At 41.4% G+C, this 25,534-nt stretch overlaps 1 protein-coding gene across 5 annotated transcripts in view; it reads left to right on the top strand.

Annotated features, from left to right (window-relative positions):
* The window catches only part of ddr1 (discoidin domain receptor tyrosine kinase 1), a 49,526-nt gene that overhangs the window by 4,145 nt on the left and 19,847 nt on the right, over window positions 1-25,534 (top strand). For all 5 annotated transcript variants that reach the window (XM_072393977.1, XM_072393978.1, XM_072393976.1 and 2 more), the window contains exons 2-7: window positions 9,642-9,796; window positions 14,579-14,681; window positions 20,610-20,685; window positions 22,419-22,571; window positions 23,396-23,543; window positions 24,732-24,834. In XM_072393977.1, coding sequence (XP_072250078.1) covers window positions 9,700-9,796; window positions 14,579-14,681; window positions 20,610-20,685; window positions 22,419-22,571; window positions 23,396-23,543; window positions 24,732-24,834 — 680 coding nt within the window. In that variant the 5' untranslated portion in view covers window positions 9,642-9,699. The remainder of the gene's footprint in view (window positions 1-9,641; window positions 9,797-14,578; window positions 14,682-20,609; window positions 20,686-22,418; window positions 22,572-23,395; window positions 23,544-24,731; window positions 24,835-25,534) is intronic.

Below are 25,534 nucleotides of genomic sequence, written 5' to 3'. Positions count from 1 at the left end.
GTAAATACACTCCGCACCAAGCAAAGAGCAAACATAAAAATGGTTCAAATATGTCAGTGGGCTCATTGTAAATGTATTCTCTCTAAAAGCTTAAGTATGAATGTTCTGCACACTGATATGCTGTATGAGAAAATGGTAAAGAGTCAATTCTTTATGGTTCAGTGATGATTTTAATGCAGAAATGTATTCACGTTTGTTCCAAGTCTTTGAAAGTCAGCAGGAATAAGCTTTAGAGTAATCAATCTCCGTCATAGGCTACATAGGCCTTTCCACCTGCTGCGTTATCTCATTTGAAGATGCTTCTAAGTGAAAGTAAAACCGTTTCAATTATCTCTGACTCTGAGAGGGATAGAAGAAAGAAGAGGCTCTCTTCACTGTCCACACAGCCATGTCTCTATTTTTCAAATGTTTCAAAGGGAAGCGATTGGTCTGGAGGCACAGCTTTTTGCATGTGTTGATGACTTATCTTGAAACCTCACCAGCTCTGGAACCGGCTTTGTAACAGCTTTGTTTTCACGACAGCATTGTTCAGCTCGTTGTCTTATTATTGTTCTGGAGATCCTGAGCGCTCTGGAATGTGAAGGACTGCGTCATGTTTGTTTTTCTATGTTCCTTGATAATCTCCCAGAACTCGTTGAAGGTAAAACAGTGACATTGCCACCGCCATGTTTGACTGTAGGGATGATAATAATCACGGGATGCTCCGTTTCTGGCTTCAAAGATAGACTCCTTTGGGAACTGCCTTATTATCTAATCATCTTGTGCAATTCGAAGCCCTTTTTGGACGATCCAGGAAGCAAAAGAGGATACACTTTGAAATGTGCAGCCAAAGATATAAAATAATATACACTGTTGTGATTTTAAACACTTTGAATGATGCAGAAAGTTGTGGCATACTTCCCCAGATCTGAGCTTTGGCACAGCTGCCTTTAATGGGCGACGTGTGTGCCTTTCCCAGTTATGTCCAGTGAATTCACTTCAGCACAGAAGGACTGTAGACACGTCAGGGTTCTCGCTGATGGATATAAGATGTACCAGATCTCAGTTTTGTCAAAACTAAGTGTCTCATACTGAGAACTCTCTGAAAAGCTGTTATTGCCTTGTCATTGTGGACAACTCTGTGAAGGGGGGAGCTGATGGAAAATAGGGAAACTCGAAAGGGTCTGAAGACATTCCATTATCGCTTTGGTTCAGCAGTAAAGTACGAAAAGCCGACAGGTAACGGTGCCCTAAACGGTGCTGTAATACATTTCACGACTTTATGAAATGATGCAATATTCATAAAGAATTGCAGCACTAACAGCCCTTACTATATTTTTAAGATTTTTTTATTCCATGTTCTCTTCTTCCATGTCAAAAGCCAGCACCCACATTACACACAGTACAAGCCAACTGTTGACAGCTCAGTGGGGGAGTCGAATGGGTTGTGTTATTAGCAGAAAGAGCAGAGACAAGGAGCAGGCTGGAGATGTTCATTTAACTCACTTCTTTGTAACTCCCTGCCTCAAGATTTTATTTTCAAATTCAAACGCTTAACCGGAATTGATTGATAGGACCTCATTTTAAGTAATTCGGCAGACTCTGGAGGTCACGAGAGGTTTAATTAAAATCTTTTCCCCGGTATGATGTTTTGGCAATGGTGTGAAAGGAGTCCAGCAGGTTCCAGTGAGCTGAAACCAGCTGTAAACTGTGCTCACTGACACAATCTCGCAAACTACTTCAAGTTGAGACTGTCCATTTTGGGAAAAGACAAATCTTATAAAAGATGAAGGCACATTTCAAAGCCCGTATGGGCTCTGTTTGCTCTCTTGCCCCTCATTTCAAATTCTCCCAGTGTGGTTATGCTTTCACCCGATCTGCCAGCACAAGCTGTACCTCATGTGGTCCGGCACACTACTAATAATCAGTAATGGCTCCTGGTAAAGTAGCTGCTTTTGAAACCTTCTCGGAACATGGAAGACAACGGTGTTAAACATCAAAGGTTACCTTCTTTTTCAATATTTCTTTTCTCCGTATGATGAATTTTGGCTGCAACAACTGCCACACTGAGTGGGCTGGATGTCTGTCTCTACCTTCACATCTTTGAAGGGGTACGTTAACATCAGGGAACTGTTATGTGATGTGTAATTTAGCTCTTTTTAGGAGGCGTTTTCTGCTGAGAGGGAGGAGGAGGACTGCCAGCGTGATAGAGGTATCAACCTGTGCCTGAGGCTCATAACAGAGAGGTGTTTGTGTGGTTAGTTTTAGCAAAGCCCAGACTTTCTATCAACCACGTAACATTTTGCCACTTATTTTCTTTAATTTGGGTTTATATTAGATTTTTGTTGTATGCTCTATATACCTGGTTGCTAAACATTAAACAGGCCTTCTCCTGAGTTGTAATTTATGAAAAATAAGAGCCATCTGTCAGAGGGCTGGGTTAGGCCTCACAGTTTTTCTCACTTCAGCTCAAAATGCTGAGTCTCTCTGATCTCATTCCTGTTTGACCTGATCTGTGCTTTTTTTTGCTCTTCACCCCTCTCTACTTACCTCCTTCTCTACCTCCATGCCTCCTCTTGTTCCCTGTCTCTCCATTTCAATAGCTGCTCAGTGCATGAATAATTGTCAACCTCCTGGAGGCATAGAGTTGCTTTTTGTCCCACGCTCGCTCTGTCATTCCTAGTTTCTCTGTATGATTACTGCTGGGAATTTTTCCTCCATGACTATCTTCTGCTCATCTGTTTGGAGCGGTTTTTCTGACTGCCCAATGTGAGAATAGCACTGTGCTGTCACATGCCTCTCCTTTCACCTTATCCTTCCCTCTCCCTCTCACTTGTTCTCTGACAGGTGGCAGTGGGACTGTGCAAATTGAATTCAGGGAGTTGGGCAGTGGCTCACCATCACACTGCAGCCCTAAAAAGCCAGTGTGTCAAACACACCCTGCTGCAAAAACGTCATATTAACAAGCTAATGCTGCCTCATTCCTGCTGGGGTTTTTTACACCTGTGCTCCAGCTGAGGCCAAACTCAAAGCTATTTTTTTCCTCAGAGTAGCAGCACAGGTTAATTTTCAGGTAGGAGATAACTTCACTTTAAGTAGAGGTGAGACCAGCCTCTCATTAACGTACTTTCACCAGAAACTGAACTCGTCTCATTCCAGATGGATTAACGGGAGAAGAAAAGAGCTGAGCACAGTGTAACTACATGTATGGACACGTGTGACATTTGCTGCCATAAGGAGTTTTTAATTTGCATGCACAGAATCTGGTTCACACGATTCAGATAATAAACAGCTGGAGTTCATATAAGGCCTCCACTTCCTTGCCTTTTGTTATACTCCCTGTTCTTTTGTCACATTTCTGTTTTCTTTGGATTTATACATTTATATTTTGCTTCTACCTGAAGCATATAATCCAGGCAGCCTGAGTTCTACTCGGTTGTTTCTGCTTATGTATCTAATGTTTATGTATCTGTTTTCTTTTGAATGCCTTTAACGATGCTACAGTACTATGGTAGTAGAGCACAATGGCTCAGCTTGAACTTTTTTTTTTTTTTTTGTCAGACTTTATGAGCTTTGACCAATTTGGGGTCTAACCTGGTTTGGCTTTGTGTTTTGAGTTTTTTTGTTTCCTCGATGACTGACTAAAGACAAACCTGCAAACCTCCTTTTTGCAAACTCTTCAGCAGCTCATGATCAGCACAAAGGTAAAACAAATCAGTTACTGTGCTTTAAAATGTTCAAGAATAACTCATGAGGCGCTCGGAACATTTCAGTCATTTGAAACGTGAAACCCAAACAAAACGGGACTGTTAGAAAGATGCCAGTTTGAATAATAATAATAATAATCTCATAAATGCCCATCTGCTGATCAGCTGACCTAAACATTTTTAAGTTGTTTTTTTTTGTTTGTTTGTTTTCTACCCTTGAAGGCACTCATGAAAATGGTGAGCTTCAGATTTATGCACACATTTTGTATTCTTTCTTTGTTTTTTTACGAAGCTCGTTTAGATGTGCATATCTTCCCCGCATAGCGTGCACCCCGCCTCGAGAAATCACATCTACGCTGAAGAATTCATTTATTTATTCATCCCCCAACCTTCCATCTCAGCAACCTTAACAAGATGGGTCTGGCTAAACGTTGGTGCTGGGCTTTGTCCCCTGCACTTACAAAATGTTTGTGTGGAGTGAAACTGGTGCAGATAAGCCATGTAATGCTGCAGCCACAACAAACCGAGGAGACAAAGAGACCTGCTTCCAAAGTGTAATGTAGGCAGCAAAAGGGGAAGAAGCTGAAGTTTCTTCCTGTAGCTGTGACTGATTTCAGGTTTGTGTAGCAGCAATCTAATGAGCCACCTTTTATTGGGCTCATTTTTTACCTGGGTACGTGCTTCCCTTGAGCCAGTGCTCCTGGGTCTCTGTGCTGAACTCTCAGCAGTGGAGATTAGATTTGTTATGAGCTCTGCTGCTTCACTTCACTGCCGTGTGATGCTGCCCCGTGTCATGGCCATCAGGAAAGTGTGTTTTGAATTGGGTATGTGCTTTTTTGGGGAGGAGAAACCTGAGCTGTCCTGATGAGTCATTTGATGTTAAGCACTACTAAACTATTCCTGGAAGCTTACTTTACTTGGGTCCTTTCCTCTTTATGATTCACCACCCTCTTCTGTCATCCCTCTTTCACATAATATACTTCGTCCTTTTCTTCTTGATGCCAATAAACGTGTTTTTCTTGCTGTCGTTTCATTCCCCCTCAACTCTAATCATGCCTTCTAAGTGATTTATCCATTCTTTAATTCTTGCCTCCTCTAATGAAAGTGCAAAATGAAATTCCACAGTCATGAATGACACTTCCTTTTAATAGAGGAAAATCATGACACATAGATGTGCAGTTTGATGACCAACAGCATGATGAAAAACAGGACGTGATGCCAGACTTCCTGTATAACCGTCAAATAATTTGTCATCTTAATTGAGTTTTTTTTTTTTTTAAAGTCTAGTTGCAATTTTTCTTGGAGATGTTGTTTTTTGTTTTTTCTCGGTTTGAGACTAAGTAACTTGGAAAGTAAAAGCTGTGTTGTTTATTCACTGGAGAAATGATTATTCTGAGTAATACTCTAACCAAAGTAAGCTGAGGGAAATGTTTTCAAGATGAATAAAAGATCCCCCATGAACAAACTGCTATAAGCAAACAACTCATGCCTCCTCCTTGAGTGGGTATTTGGTAAGAACAAGGAAACTGTGGCCCCACAGGGATCAACACTTCACTCGTGCCTGAGTCTCACACAAGTAAGCCCATTTTCAAGACCGCCATCAGATGACCTTGTTTCTGTGGCTGGCACAATCTCACCCTTCAAAGTGTTGTGAGATTAAAGCTTGATTTCATTTTTCCGTCTCCTCTGGACTCAAAGGGTAATAGTGCGCACTACCAGCTTCCTCACACCCTGACGGAAATCCAAAACAAAGAGCTCACTACTCTGTATCTCCCCAGTGGCCATTAGTCATGTCTAACTGGCAGCGGGTTGCTTTATCTGGCCATGACTGCAGACTTCACACGTTGTGTGCTGTGTATGGAACAAGAAGACCTCAATGGAAAGACGCAAGGCTCGATGCTTTTCTGTGCTTCGAATCACATAAATTATTTCACGATTGCTGGACTGTTTTTTTTTGTTTGTTTTGTTTTCAAAAGAAACTGCACATTTTTTTGGGAGGTTTTATAGCATGTGATAAAACAAAGATGAGCAATGGCTGCTTTTAGCCATGCAGGTGGAGCCGCTCTGCGTCCACCACTGCTGACTTGACTAAAATGTTTCCACACCCACTGGACCGATCGCTTTTATCTTTTAAGCAGACATTTATGGTTGCTAATTTTGGTGGTTCCCTGACTTCATTCCACCACCTGGAGGTTCACATTTATGAATTAAAGTGGAAAAGCTCATAACATGAGCAGATTTCCAACATTTGCTAATCAGTCCTATACCTGTAAGGGAAAATATGTTGACTTTGACTTCTGACTTTCCTCTTAATTTCACAGATACTCGTGTTCATAACCAACATAAGTGCAAATCTACTGACTTTCCCATCAAACCTCTTTGTGCTACTTGGCACATATTAGATTGATAACTTACTTGAGATGATTAAAATGGTTAAAATCTTACAGTATCTGGAAATTATCAGCATCTTGCACAGCTTTCTGTTTTGTCATAGTCAAGCGGCATTAGTTTAATGTGTTCCACTCCCAAACTTTAAAAGTTAATCAAGTAATGGCCAACGGGGCCAGTGTGGAATTCATAAGTGGAACTTTGCTAATGCTGCTGTTCAGCAGGGCTCTCGAGTTGTGGAGGATGATGATGTAACTTCTGTCAGAAACAAAGCATTGATTGTGATTGATTACCTCTCAGGTTTCAAGTTGATTTTTATACCGCACTGACATAAACTGAAACTAATGGCTGTCCGGTCTGTAGGAAATCCCAGAAATGGCCTTTAAGTTATGATATGCTTTAAAGAACGGCACACAGTGATATAAAACACACACAGTTTGCAGTTAATTAACTCAAGCAGGCAAAATTACCTGAAAACCCTTTAGGTCACCTCTCAGGTTTGGAGTGGCTTTATTAAACAACTGGAAAAAATAGTGAATGCTAACATGTAAGTCCAGCATGAGGGTCTCTCTAGAAAAGACGCTAAGCAGAGCCAAGGCTGTCTTGCCAGCTTTTCACTGGAGCAATCTAATTATAGTGACTGGCAAACTGTCTTAAATGATGCAATGGCTGCTAACTGAAAAAGTTGCGCTGCATGTCTTTCTGCTCTCGACTCTGTCCCTCTTGTCAGTTGTGTTGTATTGCGTGGGACAGAAACAGCAGCTGCTCATAAGTATTCATTAGTCCAGCTCTTGGATTAGCAGGGACAAAATGTGAGTGTAGAGTGGTCTGCAGACTGGCTGTGCCGCCTCCTCCAGAACACAGCGGGCCCTTCTCCGTCCCTCTCAGCGCTAACCACAGCTGTTCAACACCACTTGACTTCTCCAACAACAATGTTCTCAGATGGCTGTGGTCACTTTTGTTCCTGCTAGCTGAAGCAGATGGTGGTTTTGTTGGGTTTTTTTTGCTCTTGTTTATGATTTCTTTGTCTCTTCTGTGTGCTGGATTAAAGGTTGCTCCCTTGTTTCCCCCTTACTGACAAAACACTGATGAGATGCCGTCGTGGGGACTGTTTGTTGATCTCATGCTGGTTGTTATGGTGACTGCCTTGGATTCAAGGCCTCACTCATCAGATCCTCGGCTCTAGTTTTGCATAGTGAGCTCAGTCCAGTAAGCACCATATTTCAGCATTTTGTCATCTGGCATATGTGCTCACACATTTGTTTTTTTTTTTCTCTCTGAAGAAAAAAAAAAATATGTCAGCCTCTTTCTCTCCATTTCTCTTCTTGGAACACATGCACCATGTATCGGTTGCGTTGTGTCTCCCATTCAGGACAGCTGCACTGGCTGGCTATCCCTGAGATCTCCTCTTTGCCCACATATGCGCCCCATGCACCCACACACCCTGAGGCCATAAGTCATCCTCTTTACACCACCTCCCTCTGGCCAAATACTCACACACATGTACTCATGTCATCGCTGCTCTTGGTCTCCTGTCTCCTCCCTGGTGCGCCTGAGCTACTATTCACTCTGTTTCCATACATTCCCTTTCCTCTCTGCCTCCCTTAGCGACGACCCCCCTCCGATCTGTCACTACAGCTGTGTGTCAGCTGTCAGCCTGTCCCAGTCTAGCCAGAGATGAAGCCGAAACACAGAGGGTCTACAGGGAGGACGGCCCGGCCTCTCTGTCTTTCCCAGCTGTCACTCCCTGATCAGACTTCCACTTATCATGAGGTTTCCTTCTTTCTTCTTGTTTCACCCCTTGAAATCTTCTTCAAACACTTTAAAAAAGTTAAACATATACAGGGGATGGAGCAAAAAAAGGACCCCGTTGTTGTCAGATTTACTTATTTAGGGTTTTCTTTTTAGATTATTCTTTTCAAATATTGACTTTTGAAAATGTTCTACACGCACAAGTTCAGTTACAAGCTGCAGCACAGCCTTCCTTTATTAAAGCCAATACTTTCATAAAGAGAGGTTGTAGAAACTCTTGAGCTCTGCTTCATCAAAAACAGTTCAACTGCACTTCAACCTCAAAGGATCAAAAAGTTAAATAAACACCGCTAAATCAGCTTCAACACTGCAGCCTTCATGAAAGGAGGATGTAATGCAGCTCTGTCGTATTTCCTGTCAGTTTATTAGATGCACCTGGATAAAGCCAAGAGTCTGAACGTCTGTTTCTTTAAAGCTTTCAAAGATCTAGTGAGTCCTGCTCAAGAATATTTTAGAAATTTCTGATGTAATGAACTTGTAATTCACACAGTTCTATAGTGTCCTCTGAGCTCATTCGTGATTCTATTTGGGAGTCTATTATGTTGACAACCTTGGTTATAATATCCAGAAAACATTTATTTTCTCATATTGTACATTGCTTCAGCACCTCTTGCCCCTCTCTGTCTGCGAAGCTCTATTTGAGCTCCTGTCTCTTTAAGAACCCCCTGTCAAAAGCTAGTTTATTCTGAGGGTCAAAAATGGTGCAAAGCAGGTAGATGCTCATTAATTGTGTTTCCATGAGCAAGTTTTATCCAGATTGTGAACTTGCACATTAGAAAAGGTTGATGCAATTGACCAAGAATGTTATTTACTTAAGTGATCCTATGAATTATCAGCCATATCTGCTAGTACAGAATAGACAGGGTCAGTATTTGCGGATATGAAACAATATTTGGTCGAAACAAATCTCTTAAGGCCAAGGTAACGGTATTTTTGGGGGTTTGTGTTGGCCTTCAAGTTTTGTTTCTTGCTTGGAACCATTGCTTTTTTTTTTTACTGATTTAACCAAAATGGAACTATGTTAAAGAGAATATGTGAGCCGTTTCATGCAGTCCTAGAACAGCGTCTTCTGTCGGGGAGAATAATTCAATCTATTTATTATTTGTAATACTTTGGGTTTTGCAGCTTTGGAGATCTGCATGCACTAAGAGCCTTATATGGCACCGAAATTACAAAGCATAATGCTCTCTTTCATCTGTCCTGCTCTGTGGCTTATTTTCAGTCTTTGCTGCTTCATCTTTTTGGTTTTCACTCCAAACAAACCTTCAACCAGCTGCCCCAAATAGGCTCCATCCTATTAAGAGATGGTGGGTCTGAAATAACGTGGGGACATGATTGTCATTTCAAATACAGAAAGAACAAAATTCTCTAGGAATAAACTGGGAGGGCTAATTATACTCAATTACCAAGCGGTTTGTAGGCTTTCTAAAGACGGCAAACTTTTATTGTATGACTGCATTGTTGTGCCAGAGAGAACAAATAAATTGAAAGTGGTCTTTGTTATTTGGCTTTGTGCCTGCTCCTCAGGGGGTTGGGCCATAGAAAATGTTGAGAAATAACTGATTGTGAGACATGCATCGTGCTTTGGAAAAAGAGGACATGGTTGAGAGAGTTGAGTTATTGATGGTGATAGTGAGCCTGTGAGCTCAGCAGCCTGCGGCTACAGCTGCATATGTGGATGTGAAAGTTACTGACTTAAAAATGATGCACTTTCAACAGTTGGCTGAGCCCTAAATCTGTCTTTCTCTGTGACAGGTATGCCTGTGGCCATCAGCGTGTCTCCGGACAGGTAACCAGGTGTGTTGCTGCTGTCATGGCCTCGACAACAGCGCGACTGTTTCCTGTCACCGTGGTCACAGTTCTGGCAGTGCTGGTGTCATCAGCGGAACACGAGTGGCACTTTAACCCAGGTATGATGTCATAAACACGCGTAACAAAGAAATGTCAAAGTTTTCTCTCCATAAACATTTGAAACAGCCGTGCAGCCCACACATCTCAGATGATGGGATTTTCAAACCCCTTTTCCCCCTCCTCCTGCGCTCCTTTCCACGGGCGAAGTAAACGTCCGTCCCGCAGCTCTAACATTCCCCTCACATTCTCAGATCTGTAAGGCTCATTCTCCATCCACTATCAACAGGCTATCCTGTGTCCTCTCCCTGTCTGCCAGCCAGTCGTGTGTAATGGGAGAGCGAGATAGGCAGCAGCCCCCCCCTCCGCCCCCGGCTCGTCAAGACCACTAATGCACAGGCACTTCATGAAAATGTCAGTCAAAATGTCGGGGAGGGGAGCACAAGAGGAGCTGGTGACTGTGAGCCAACCAGGTGAAATCAGAGGAGTGTTGCAGTGCAGTCCACCTTCTGACTGCAGGAGAAAGACTGCAGGATTTTTGTTTTAATCAGATGTTGATTATTCGTTTCAGTGCTTAGTTTAGAGCTGACTTTTTATCCAATACACTTAAAAATTAAATGTCTTATATTGAACATGTCTCAAACCAGATGAAAAACAACAAACCCTCATAGTGGTCACAGTTTCAAAGACAGTAATCTGAACCTGCAACAAAATGTTTTGTTTTTTTGTTGTTTTTTGCTCATGATAGATCCATAAAGTTGAATTTTACTCAGCCGTGTGGTTGTTTTCTCGCACAGAACCAGACTACCAATTATTTTTTTACAAAACTTCCGCAGCTCTCACCTTGATAATGGAATTGACTGATTTGATAACTGGCAAATTGGGTATCACCAGCTCAAGTACTATGATTAAACACTAAATTACATTGTGTTGTAAAGCTGTCAGTATTTGATATCTTTTAATATGGTGCCATTTTCACCTGTCAAAAACTCTGATTTGTTGTCACTTTACTGCAAATCTGATGAGCCGGGTTTCCATTCACCACCGACTCAACATGAATCACGTTTCCATGAGCAAGTTTGAAACCTAAACTTCTGTGCAGTGTTGTCACAGAGTGGCAATGTTGCCTACATTTCTTGCAGTTGTATTTGTAGAAGAAGTAGTTGTTTTAACTGGAAACAAACCTCATGGAGCAAAAAAACTTGCCATGACAGCCCTTTTTCTCAAATTACTTTAATCCATGGGAATATTTGGGACATTGCATCTGGAAGTTTGTTTGCTCAAATTTGAAAACGGCAGTTGAGTCGTATCATTTTTAAAAGTTGTTTCTTACGCCCTAATGAGCATCAAGTCTTCTTCAAAACAGGCAAAAACCAACTCAAGGTGGAATAAACAATTTTGTGCATTAATTGATAATGTTTTGTATTCTGCAGTTTCACTCACCCTCTCTTATTCACATCTTCTAAATGCCAATCAAAAAATGTCTCAGAAGTACCTTGGGTTATTACTAATTACCGAATCCTAGCATGTAAACAAGCACAGCAACAACAGAGAACACGGTAAACAGATTTACATGACATGAGGTTGTCAGCTGTGTCCCAACCCACAGATTTTAGCATTTCATTAAAGGCATGGTCATGAGTCGAGATGGTGACTGAAATGTAGAGGCAGATTTTACAAAGGTGACACTGTGTGGTAAAGTCCCTGTAAGTGTGGGCTTTGATTTCGAGATAGGCGCTAGCTGGTTAGCACACTGCCTTTGGTATATGTTTTGCAACACAATTCATAGTGACATTATGGCTCTACTTTCCACACTGTCTTGTGATCATTTTAAGTATTTCATTTTTTTTTTTACTTTTTAAATCAGCAGTTTTACATATTGCATTTTTAAATGTCAATAGGTTCCTGGTTCAGTTCCCAGCTGGGACGTTTCTGTTTGTATGTTCCACCCATGCATGCATAGGTTCTCTCCTGGTAGTCTGGCTTCCTCCCACCATCCCAAAAACATGCATGTTAGGTTAATTAGTGACTCTAAATGGATCATAGCAGTGAGTGTGAGCCTGTGTGGTTGTGTTGGCCCTGTGATGGATTGGCATCCTGTCCAGGGTGTACCCCGCTGCTCCCCTGGTGGCAGCTGGGATAGGCTCCAGCTCGCTGTGACCCTAAATTCGGATGAAGTGAGTTAGAAAATTATGGATGAATGGACATTTTTAAATGTTTGGTTGACCTAATAATTATTTGTGTTTGCACTAAGTGAATCCAGAATCTTTTTCAAGACTCCTAGACACATTGACACAAAACAGAAGGAGACCTTTTGCATAGTAGTTAAAAACTAAGTCGAGAATAATGTGAGCAGAAAGAGTTGGTGCCGACCTCCTATGAAAAAAGACTTAGGGTACGGCCAGGGGTAGAGACGGTGGGAGGTGAACAGACTGCAGATGGCGGGTTGTTGACTGGCAGCGTGGTCTAACGATGATGATGTAATGAAATGGGCACCTGTGCTCAGGGTGTGGATGAACTCTGTGTGTGCGTATGCTTCAGCCGTTGGGGTTTTTAGGGTTTGTCATGCAGCCCAACATTCCTGTTCACTGACTCAATGACAGAAAGTGAGTTAGATGCCTGCCCCGCCCCCACCTCTTTCTGTCACCCTCAGCCAACCCTCCATATCACTGTCGGTACCCCTTTCCACTTTATCACTGACCAGACACCCCCTCACCTCTTCCCCTTGACTGACTTCAGAGCAGATTGCTGAGTGTTTGGGTAATCCCTGCCTTGGACCACACTATCTGTATCGTTCGATAATGTTGCCACTTGAGTGGAGGCGGCGCAGATATCTGAGGCCTGTCTGTGTTCTTTCCTTTGGCTCAGTATCTGTCTTTCTTTCTTTTTCTTTTTTTTTTTCCTCCTTCTGCAAATCTCAAAGCAGTGGTAACTGGAGCCGTCCAGGATTACTGTAGCCCTGAGGTGATGGCTTTATATGCGACAGTGAGATAGTTGGAAAAACAAAAGAGACATGCTAAGAGTCATGGTGTCTCTAAAGAGGCATGAAATTTGTTTTTCTTTTACTTGAGTTCACCTCTGCACAGATTTCATATCAGCAAACCATCTGGGACGTCTACTTAATAAAGAACACAGTTTTTCCAACAACTCTGTAGAGACAGACGCTTTTAAGTCACAATATCACACTTCAGTGGGTCATAGGTTTACACACGCTGACTCATCGTGTCTTTAAACACATTGGAAATTACAGGAAGTTATTCCATGGCTTTGGGAGTCTCTTATTGGCTGTTTAACATCACTTTAGGTAAATGGAGGTGTGGACGTATGTTAAAATCTACCTTTAAACTCGGTGCCTTTTTCTTGACATTGTACAATCAAATCAGCCAAACCATGTGTAGCACTCAAAGTCTGGTTGGTCCATAAAAGTGTTTTCTAAGTACTTGGAAGTTCGGCTCATCTTAACAAAGATCATTGACCATGAAGCTGTCATATAACTCTGGAAGGAAATTCTGTCTTCTAGAAAAACACAGCCTTTGGTTTGGCGTGTATTGTTCCTCACAGGTCCAAGAACTCGAGCTTAAAAATATGCTAACTGGAACCAAACTGTGCTCTCAGTATATAGAAGCTGGGACACGGACCCTCGCAGAATCAAGAAATGCTGGACCCAAGCCCAGCTGGGATCACAACTCCGATTTGCATCGATTTCATGGCTGAATAATATTAACATGTTAAAAATGATTTTACAAGCTGTCAAAACAAAACATTGTGACTCACCTAATTTAATGCTGGTAGCTCTCTCCCCTGTGCCTGGTCGTAATACATTTCATAAATCCTCCTTGACAAAAAAAGTCTGTTATTCTGCTCCTGCTCCTTGAAACAATCCACCTCCTTTTTCAGCTTTAAAGTCCAACTTTTGTCACAGTGAAAATAACAACAGCTGGTTTGTTGTTTGTAGCTAAAAAATATTACCTTTGAATGTTGGCACTTGTGAACTTCTGTAATATTTCTATTGCTGATGAGCATATTATCCTGGACAGGGCTTGTGTCCCTGAAGACCTCTTGTGAAAAGTGCTCATGAAGAAAAAAGTAACAAGGGTATATATTTCCACATTAAACTGAGTCCTGGCCACCATGGCGCTAAAGATGTGCCGTTTGGCCTTCATGACCATTGTCAGGTTTGACAGAGAAATGGTGACCAAAGGGACTGGTGAATCTTATAGAATTGTTGGTATCATGAGTAAAGAAAAGTGCACAGATGTATGGAAGAAACAAAATCATCAGCAGGGAAGTCAAAGCTGAAGTAAGACTTCCAGGAATCAGCCAAAACTTCTGCGGTCCATTGTGAGACACGTGTGGTAAATCTGCCACTGGAGAAATCAGTCACTGGGAATTAAATGAAAGATGTAAAAGATTAAATACATTTTTCCGTGCATGATTTTTCTGCCATTTTGCATTTTTAATGAAGCACTGACCCCAACAGCCTAAAGTCTTGGAGAGTTTATGATGATTGGATGTCAGCAAATGTGAAAAACTGAGTTTTAATGTATTTGGCTCAAGGTTTTGTAAACATTCAACTAGCCGTCAGAGTTTTTGGTTACAAATGACAGCAAAAAGAGCGGTTTCCATTCTTCTCTCCCTCATCTCACTGTGTGTGAGTTGCAAAGCATGAAGGCCCGGAAGTTTTCCAGGAGATGACATAACAACATTATGCTCCATGACCAATGATGGTGTCTGACTCTCTAATGGAAATATTAAGTTTCTTGTGAACATGTGCTCCTTACGGATGAGAATAGTGCTCATATCTTTATCCGGTGCCTCTGCTTCCCTCGATCCTTCTCTTACAGCTCAGTGTCGTTACGCCCTGGGGATGGAGGATGGCACCATCCCAGACTCTGACATCACTGCCTCCAGCGCCTGGTCAGACTCCACTGAGGCCAAACATGGAAGGTGAGAAAAGTGTGTTTGTCTGTATACAGAGTTGAAAGTAACATTTAAAATTGCTGTTATTCACTGAGTAGATCTCCATGTACACAAACCTGAAGTCTGAAAACTGTAATTTTTCTTCTACTGAAAGAGCAAGTTATTACAGCCTGAATAACGGGATCAACAACAATGGTGTCATGGTGCACTGACACACCCTTGAGTACACATCTACCTGGCAGCAAATAAGAAATGCAATCACTGGAGAGATTTACAGCTGTTGATAAATTGCTGTTTTAAAACCCTGTTACTTTTGGGAAATTGAAAATTGCAGAACCGACAGTTTTGTTATAATTAAGGTGATGTTTAGAGGACAACCGCAGTGTGGTTTTCATTTTTGTACGCTTGTTTGGATGAGTGTCTCACAGTAATGGATCTCTGAAGTTGTTTTAAGAGAAAAATGCTTAATATTGAAGTACAGTGCATATTATAGGCACTAAATGGATTCAAACATGCAGCACCACAGGTATTGCACTTTTTAAATTTAGTTATCCTTTTCTTTTATAGACGGCTTTTAAAAGAGTTCCTTATAAAGAACACATAATCACCACTTTGAATAGCACTGACTGAGACTTGATATGGTGGATTTAATACCTTGGTACCAGTCCTCTGAATCTGGAGTGCTGCCCACATCTGATTTGTTCACTGAATCATATTCAGTAGCGTGTGTGTGTGTATAAACAAATGGTTTTTGCATCTGAATATCAGGCGACGTCATCAGTGTTTTCATCAGAATCATTAAAATCTGCATGAATAAGACTAAGCTGCAGTTGTACTGTAACTTACTGTCCTTATCGTACACTATTATTGGACAAGTGAGTATTCTGAACTTTTTTTTTTAAAGTACACACAGTGTGATCTTTAACGCATATCACAATACTGTGCAGAAGTCCACCCTTCATATTTTTTTTTATATTTCCATGAAACGTAGTTGCAGCAGTTTGTTAAACAAACATAAAAGTAAACACGATATATAAAGCAAAAACAGAGTTTGTACAATTCTAACAAGCTTGAAAGTCAGGATTTGATATGAGTTCCTTTATTCTTCAACACAGCCTGAACCCTCTTAGACAAGCTTTCTTGTCATTTCTTTTAAGTAGTCTTCAGGAATAGTTCTCCAGGCTTCTTGAAGCACATTTCAAAGCTCTTCTTTGGATGTTGGCTGCCTTTTGTTCTGTTCTCTGTCAAGATGATCCCACACTGCTTCAATAATGTGGATTTTGGGGCTCGAGGAAGGATTCATCCATCCATAAGAGCAGTTGCCACTGATTTTTAATCCACTTTTAACCCTTCCATGGAGACCATTTCTGATGAGGCTTCAGGGAACAGTAGATGATTCAACTGAAGGTCCATCTCTCAGGTCCTGTGTCAGGTCTTTGCTGGATTGTTGCCTATTTGTTAAGGACATCACTTTGAGATACTGTTCATCTGCTGTAGATTGTTTAAGCCTAGTTTTCAGCTAATGGCTCATTGGAATAATCTTGTTGGTTCAAAAATAATATTTCAGGTCTATTAAACTGTGTTAGGTTGGATATTTTTCATGGTGACACCTGAAGAAATTACAACAAATGTCTTTGTGACAGTCCATGAGTAACAAAGTGTCTGAAGATGCCATTTAAAATAGGTTATTTGCTAAGTTTTGTGTACTCACAACACTGCTTCATCTCTTGACTTGGGTTGCTTTAAGCTTGAATGATTCACAGGTCAGTGCTTAGTGGCTTATTGGGGAAACAAAAAAGAAAGAAAGAAATTCTCTGAAAGTGGTAAGGTACAAGGACTGAACTGAAAATGACTGAAAAAGCAGCCAATGTCCAAAGAAAGCATTTTAAAGACCTTCAGAGAGCTCGGAGAACTATTGATCTCGATCACTTTGAAATGTTTGAAAGAAAGACAGCTCTTTGGAATCAAAATCTAAAGAAATGAGAAATCCCAGGAGCTTTTTCACAGTACTGTGACCTTAATCAGTGCCAGTATTTCCAAGTAGAAAGGTATGGCCTTGAGTGATTTGTACCTTTTACATTAAATTTTGCATTATGATGGAGGCGGAAAAAAGTGTGATTCAACTCTCACTGAAATGTCAAAAACTGAAAAAGGCCTTTTAAAACACACAACCAAATGATTGAAATCAGACTACGAGATGGCAAAGGTAGTTTTATTTGTATAGTCGCTTTCATTACATCTAAACCCAATGAGGCGAACATAGACCATAAGAAAAAAAATCATAAATAATACATTTACATGAACATTGACAAACATGACAAACGTATATACAGACATGTTGGCAAGCGCACACACACACAAAAAAGAATAAATCAATGAAGATTCATGGTTTTAGTTTAGTGATTGTACTCGGCTGTAATGGACCTTAGGACAGCAGGCAATTAGTTCCAGACACAGAGTCCTGAGTGGCTGAAAGCAACCTCAGACTTTGATTTAAGTCTGGGAACAGTTAAAAGACCTGCATCGAATGACCTGTCAGACATGATGGGGTCATACACCGTCAGCAAGTCGGATGTATTGTGGAGCAAAACCATTAAGTGTTTAATGGATGTGTCAGAGGCTTTTAAAGAGGTAGCCAGTGGAGCGACTTCAGAACTGGAGTGACATTATCAAGCTTCCATGTTAGTGTTGGAAATCTGGCTGCTGTGTTCTGAATGAGTTTATGTCATCCTGTTGTTATCCTGATTGTTTGGATAACCCTGCAAATAAAGTGTTGCAATATTCTGATCTGCTATATATCAATGCACGGACCAGTTTGAGATAAAACTCCCACCAAATGATCAAATGTTGTGTCTAAGTTAACTCTTCAGTGTCCTGCTCAAATGAATCCATGTTGTGCCATTACTTCTTTCAAATGTGTCAAGACAAGAGTGCAACATGACAACATAAAATGATTTAAGTTTGTTTTGTAGTCAATCGATTCAACACCAGGAGAATGACTTCACAGAACCTGTGAGAGAGGATGGGACACAAGGTTCTGCTAGATAAGTTAAGTGAATATAACAAAACAAGGCCTAACTCTTAAGGCTGAAATGAAAACTAAAGAGAAACAAAAACCCTAACCTACTTCATCTGAAAATGAGGATTCACCATAACATGTACAGAAGGTAGCACAAACCGTTAATCCAGTGTGTCAAGACCGAAATAAACCACATGTAAAGAATGTATGGGGTACCCCAAACTTACCTCGTCCACAGCCTGCCTCCACATACCTTTTCTTTCAACATTTAATCAAAGTGCTGCAGCACTGAAGGCAGCAGCCAGCTCATCAGGTGCTCTACTCTTACAGGTGGCTCCAAAAGGTGATTGCTTGGTTTGAAACTTAAGTTTCCAAACTGAGTATCCAACCAAAAGCATGGCAGGGCTTGACTACACAGGTTGGACCTCATCTGGTATTTAACACCTTTTAAAAGAAGCAAAGGAAGATCGGAGACAGATAAACACACCGGGATATTGTACATAACAATTAGGGACATCTGAAAAATAAATAATTAAATGTAATTCTTAATAATATTCCTAAAAGAATAAAAACATTTGACTTTTGTCTCAGAGTAGACATTAAAGGGTTAAGAAGAATTGCTTCATTTTTAAGGCTGTCAGTCAGTGTAGTGCAATCTTCCTCCAGGCAGATGAAATATGAGTGATTGTTGATGTGCCGGTTGGATGGGCTGCTGAGCTTCAGCAGGATGCCGTTGTGGTTCTGATTATATGAAGGATGAGACAGGTGGAGCTTCTCAGGGGGACGATAGGCTGAAAATCAACTCATCAACCTGCTGCCAGTTACTGGAGGATGCTTTCTTCATGCAAATGTTCAAGCGGGGAATAGCTGGTTGATGCATGTGATGGAGTGCTTTGCCATTTAGCATGGAGCAACGATGGAATGCTGACTTGGGCCTCTTCCCCTACCTGACTTAAATCCTGTTGAGAACTTGTGTGCCGTTTTCAAAGAGTGGGAGGACATTACCTCTTGTAGCCATAATTGTGGGGCAGCGAGTTCACTGTGAACAGAAACTATTTGTCCCATTTTTTTGTTTTTGTTAAGAAACATTGCTGGAAGGGATGCTGAATATTTTAAATGGCCAAAGATGTCAATTAATTGAGAATAAGTGAGTGAATTTGACTGAATTATTTGTGTAATTCAGTTGCTTTACATTTTCTTTGAGAATGTTTAAATGTTTGATGACATTTTGGATTGTGAGCGTTGTGTTTATTCAGTAATAAAACGATTCCCGAGGAATACAATTTGCCCTATAATTATGCAGGCAGGGTTGTGCTCATCTTCTGCCTGAATAATATGTAAATCAAGTAATGGCACTTGTGCAGACTAATGTTTGTCTGTCTGCGCTCCTCATTTTCAGTCTGTTGGCACCATGGTAAGTAATTTTGGAAGTCTATTAGATTATAGTAGAAGATGATAGTGTGTGTCTTCATAAAACCTACTTTGTAATTATATTACCTCTCCGCCTGTCTGCCAGTGAGCTCAGACTCATAAGAGTGAAGTTGAACTGTAACATGCAACAGCTGCATGTAAGAGCATTGCGGGAACGTGTGCTTGTGTTTGTGTTCATTTGTCCCTGTCGGTTTGTTGGGTTGGGTCTCTTGGCTGAGAGTGCAACCATGTGGAAATGATTATTAGCCCATGCTTTTTTAAGACACATTAGGGAGACCTTGAGAGAGGAAGAGAGAAAACGGCGGACATAAAGTGAAAAAAGAAAACGAGTGAAAGGTGTGCTGGTGCAATGAGGTGCTGAAAGCTGGGGAGAAAATGGCTTTAATGGAGAGTGTTGTGTGAGTGGAGGGATGCAAAACTAGCAGGTTTTTCACGGAGTGCTATTACTCTTGGCCAGAAAAATATCAGCATATTGGAAATGATGGAGAGAATGGAGGAAATGAGAACAATGGCAAAGGAATAAAGAGCTGGCTGGCATTAACTGTAAGTAGGACAGAAAAGACTGACAAAGGGGAAAAAAAACTAGTTTTTTTTTTGCAGAATAGTGCCCTGTACCGTTAATCCTGCAGGCTGGTGCATGTTGGCCTGAACTCGACCCGGCCATGTTCCTCCTCCCTCTGTCACAAGATGCTTGGTGGAGCTCTAATGTGTTATCATCCTGTGGCTCCCAGCTGTATGATCTTACCCACTGAGAGGGGAGCAGACTTGATTGAAATCCAAGCGCCACTGTCAGTGTCACCGAGTTGATATAGTGATTTGTTTTGGTGGTCGGAGCAGCCGCTTTCATTTTGTGAGAAACCCCACGGTGGTCAGAGTGTGGTTGTGGCCTGGCGTTTGTTCCGAAGTTCCTTGTGCGAGACGATCCAGCCTCACAGACACACAGCCAAGACTGTGGTCAAAATGTGGTGCTAGTATGAGCTCTTCTTCTCCGGCTGGCTTGACGAAGGTCACACTGAGTGAGAATCTGTGATGCACGTGTGTGGTCGGTGGTTGGAGCTCTCAGTTAAGAGCAGTCCTGACAGGCTACTCCACATCTTGTCATTAGGTTTGAGGAATTTGATGGACCCAGCCGTTTTTTAGCCCGCTCCTTTCGTGCTATTTGCTTTCTTCATGAGCACAATGTGTTTCTGTATTTTCCATCAGTCTTTAGGTCTGTCTTCCTGCTTCTTTCTGCCAGCTAGCATTACACTACAGATATGTGAGTCTATGGCTGCTGTGGGATCAAAATATTCTCCACAGAGGTAGAGGAGGGTTGTTGAGTTTGTATTTAATTCTCACCTGTACTTCTGCATACGCTGCTGGCACTGAGAGTTTTGCTTTATTCTTGGTATGTTTGCATCTTTTTGGGCATGAAACATGACTGAAAATTTTTTTTTTTTTTTTTTTTTTTCCTTTTGAATATTAAAACTTTCCCTTAGTTTTCTTACAATGTCTCCATGTCTCAGGTTGAGCACTGGAGAGGGCGATGGAGCGTGGTGCCCGGCAGGACCCGTCTTCCCGAGCGGATCAGAATACCTTCAGGTTTGTTACTCTGTTTTGTCTGAATTTAAGCTAAAATCAGTGCAAATTCTGCATCAATTTCATGATTATCAAGCTGAAGATGTAGTTTCACTGAATAAACATGTGATACACACAATTTACTCAAGGTTTTGGTTCAGAGGGAGGGATTCATTAAACTTAGTTAAGAGTTCAGCATAACCGCACCGTTTCAGCAGTTGTGAAATACACGTGTATAAAATAAAGCCAACTGAAAAACGTGTTGTATCTCGTTCCTTTAAGCTATGTAAAAGGAGCACAAAAGAAAAAGACTGTTTCCATTGTGCTGTACGAAACTCTTAAATCAGCTGCTTTTGCAGAGTGTCATTGAGGGCTAAGCCAGTAATGTTTAGCCTCCTCTTATGCGCTTAGAAACCACATTAATCTGGTTTCCAACTGCATAAGCATTCGTAGTTTAGTTAATATTTAAGTTTGTCTTTGTTAGAATGAACGGTCAAATATAATGATATGCAAGTTCTGAATTTATACGTTATACTGTGTTATTCTTCATTGAGGGAGCTTACATTTATATGTTTTTGTATATTTGCGAAGGAGGCAAGACGTGCATCAATAACTGATGGAGAAGGGGAAGGATTTGAATAAGTTTCACTTCTTCCTGCTACTTTTCAGACATGTAAATGATTTGACCCGTTTCTGATCGTTTCTTTTGTGTTTTTACTTTGTTTGAGACTTTTACATGTTTCTCATCATCATAAGCGTTTACTCACTGCAGACACGCAACACAATTTGGAGTGAGTTTTCTTTCTTTTTCTTTTCCTTAGAAGTTAAACTCTTTTTGAAGATCACTTCTTGACGTAGAGTTTTCACTATCTACTATTACCACAGTTGCTGCACCTCACAAATGCTGGAGATTCTTTTGAGTCAGTGAGATTTCCTCCCAAAATCTCTAGTGGCCCTTTTATCTCCACAAGAAGTTGAAAACATTAATCCTGCCGGTGGCAATGATCTACTCATGGTTATCCCTCGTTGAAAAGATTCCTCTTACAACAGTTGGTGCTAGATTGGATCAGCAGAAAGGATGTCTGCTTGTGTTTTGTTGTTGGCTGTATCAGAGTAAACGTGCTGAGTGCGTCGCATGCCAACCAAATTTCCAATTTTTTTGTAATGGATTTTTACACCCTAAAAATATTAAATTACCAAACCAGATTTACTAGTTACTTACGACAGACAATGTGCATGACAAGCTCATGAGATGCTGTGTTATGCTCCACAACAGATTAAATTGTATGTGGTCGAGCTGAAACCCCAGTTCAAATCATAATGATTTAAAAATAAATAAATAAAAGTCCACATCTGACCCATTAAGATGCCATGTATGTTTTTTGAATGCCCAGAGTGTTATCAGTGACCTGCGGGTAAACCAACCAATCGCAGCCACTTGGTAAAATGACCAAACGCCACAAACGAGGAACTCCAGCTGATCCAGTGCAGCACGAACCGTTTTTTCAGATGAGATGGTGGCGCAAACGTTTAAGAGAGCTGAACAAAACCAGATCAACCGTTTCACTTGTTCCTCATTTTTTGGTTTTAAACTCTGAGCTTCTCATGTAATCCAAAAAAGAACATGTTAGAGATGCTACACTTTCAACCTTTAGTCTTTAATGTCCAAATATCTTCATCATTATCTGGATCTCAGTGAAAATATTGGCATTGTGGTGGATGATGTGTGTGTTTTATGATGTATTTATTGTCTGTAGATTGACCTGCGTAAACTCCACTTCCTGGCTCTGGCTGGTACCCAAGGCCGCCATGCTGACGGACACGGCCAGGAGTTTGCCCGCAGTTATCGACTCCGTTACTCTAGAGATGGAGTGAAATGGATCACCTGGAAGGACCGCTGGGGACAAGAGGTCAGCAGGGCTTTTCTCACCTCCTCTCCTCGATTACAACCCCCCCCCCCCAAAAAAAACCCCCAGAACTCATTATTTGATGTCTGAACACAAATGTCGTGAATGTCTTTAAAAGAGCTTGGGGGGGGGGGTATAAAAGTTGCTGATGAGTATAAAAGTTGTGTTATTCAGATGTAAGTTTTTTTTCCATCTGTGTTTGATTTGCTCATTTGGGGCAAACACTTTGGAATTATGCCAGCTAACTTTTTTTCTAATACTGGTTCTGCTCAGATAGGAGCCTTCACTGCCCACTGAACAATGCAGTGAAAGCCTTACCTTGAGCAGATAAACGCATTTCTTATTACATTTGGTACATGTCCAATGTTTTCTTAGGCGATAGGCCCTGCTCTGTGTTTTGTACCACTATTACAAGATAGTGTGAGAATCAGACCTCCTACAGCTTATGTTTAAGGGAAGGAGTCACTCTGTTTCCCATTTTCTCTTGTTATTTTTCACACAGTATTGACACGCAAAAAATATTTGGAATTGAAGCCAATTTAAGTCTTTGGGTGAAGGCTTCTTCTGGGGAAAAAAACCCAAAACCTGCCTGCGGCTCTCACAAAGCAGGCAGACTTTGCCCTCTGTGTGTTTAAAAAAAAAAGTTAATTCAGTTCATTTGATCTCTTAGATGAATAGTAATTCAAGATGTGCTAAATAAAATGTCGGAGCCTGCAGGCGAGATTTATTAAACCCTACAGATAATAGCAGAGACATTCAGTGAGAGTGAACAAAATGGCAGAATGGTCCTCTGTGTAATTGAGTATTTGTACTTCTCCCCCCTCTAGGTGGTGTCGGGTAATAAGAACACCTATGAAGTTGTGCTGAAAGACCTGGGCCCCCCTATTGTGGCCCGCATGGTCCGGTTCTATCCCCTGGCTGACCGTGTGATGAGTGTTTGCCTTCGGGTGGAACTCTATGGTTGCGTATGGAATGGTAAGTGTGTGTGGGGGCGACAGAGACATAAAGAGACTACAAAGTTGCAGGTCGCTACTTTATTTATCTTTATGCCTGTAAATTATGAGACAGTGTCTTCCACATCTTGATAGACTTGAAAACCTCTTGTATGTTGAAGGCGACTGAGTTTGCACTTTTCCTATATTTAATTTTATGTCGGATGGTAATGATTACAAGTGCATGTTTTTTCAGCCTCTGGGGGGTTTGAGCAGATAAAAGAAGCCACAGACTGATAAATGGTGTTGGTCTCAATGTTTCCTGAAACACAACACTGACTATTTATGACTGGTTCATCTCTCCTGCCCCTCCACCTCCCTCTGACAGCACGAAGGCGCCTGTAAATCAGAGTTGTCAGCGACTGGAAAAGACACAGTTCCCATTCTGTCTTCGGGGAGAGCATCTCTCTAAAATATGCTCCACTGAGGTCTCTGAGGTGCAGCAGCTGAGTTCGACTTCAGGCCAGAGATTAGACAGAATTTAACAAATGTCAAGCTTTGCACACTTTAGCCCCTCGTTTTATCTTAAATCAGATTGTATGGAGGCGACACATCGTCTTTCCCTTGTTTATTTAACATCCAGCGTGGACCTGCTTGACCCTGGTGCACTCTCACACGCACATAATCACATCCACAAACCATGAGTTATAAGCAAACGGAGCATGCTGCATTGTAAATGGTTTGTGAAGCAGTGTTTATTATGGGTATCAGAGCTGTGGGCTGCAGCCGGTGTTGCTGACGTCATCTCTGCTCTCAGGGAGCAGGCTGATTAGCTGTGTATTAGAGCAGAGGGGTTTGAGTTTCACGGGTTAATGGTGGACGGGGACAAACAGGCCTGAGAGGCAGCCTGCTTGGTTTGTTTTACTACTTAAAAACCAGCTGTAGCAGTTTCCCTGTCGAATGCTGGCTCAGTAAACACACAGCTGCTCGCACCGAATGAAAAAAGAAAGGAAAAAAAAATCTTTTTATTCTATTCTTTTTATTTATTTTTATGTACTTATCTGCTACTTTATCAGAAAGATCCTTTTGACTGATTTAAAGCCAGATGGGTTTACTTTGTCTTGATAAGCAGCTCTTCATATTAATTATTTCTAATTAGGTACAAGTGATGTTTTGAATGTGATGTTTTCTTTCAACAGCTTTATGAACAATATCGTATTTTTTCCCCCAGATGGGCTGAAGGCTTACACAGCTCCAGTGGGTCACGTCATGCACTTGCCCGGCATGTCCGTGTTTCTAAACGACTCAACCTACGACGGCAGCACAGAGCAAGGGTAAGATATTCAGCTGCATCTTTTTCTCATTTTTCATGTACGAGTAGGCATCCAACTTCCATTGAACTTTTATGGAAATGTGCAGATGTGGCCTTGTCATACTCCCAGAGCACTTCTGTGGCATATTTGATAAAGCTAGAGACTGACAACATTTTACGGTCAGAAAAGTGGGACGAAATGTGCAAAAGTGTCTCTACAGCGCTCATCACATCTGCTTGAACTGCAGTGGGAACTCAGCCAAGTCCTGTCTTCAAAGTTTTTTCTGTCAGCCTAATGGAGGGGGAATGACATTATTTTTCTTAGTTGCTCAGGGATTTGAGGCATGTTTCCTGACCATAATGTTTAGCAGGGAGCAAAGGAGGGGTAAACCAGGAATTTGGAGTGGGGTGGGGGTGTGGGGGGTCCACCCTTGCACAGGCTGTGCAGTTAATGGGGCTGAAATGTTTTGCTAACGGGTGAGCGAGCAGTTTTGATGCAATCCAGACGTATCTCGAGCAGATGTTACGCGTGAGGGCTCGTACATCTGGGAGTTGGGGTCCTATTTATTGACCCCCGTTGTGTTGCTGTGTGTGTGCTGCTGTCTGCTTGTATGCGTGTAGTTGGTGTGTGCTGGCTTGGTTGTATGCGTGTCTGTATGTATTGTTATTTATTCACCTTGGCGTGTTGCTACATGATTGTGTTTGTAAAGAGAAAGTGATCA

This window comes from Leuresthes tenuis, unplaced genomic scaffold (genome assembly GCF_036924035.1).
Source record: "Leuresthes tenuis unplaced genomic scaffold, fLeuTen1.0.hap1 SCAF_10, whole genome shotgun sequence".
NCBI classification, from domain to species: Eukaryota; Metazoa; Chordata; class Actinopteri; order Atheriniformes; family Atherinopsidae; genus Leuresthes; species Leuresthes tenuis.
This window is presented reverse-complemented; position numbering and strand designations above follow the sequence as displayed.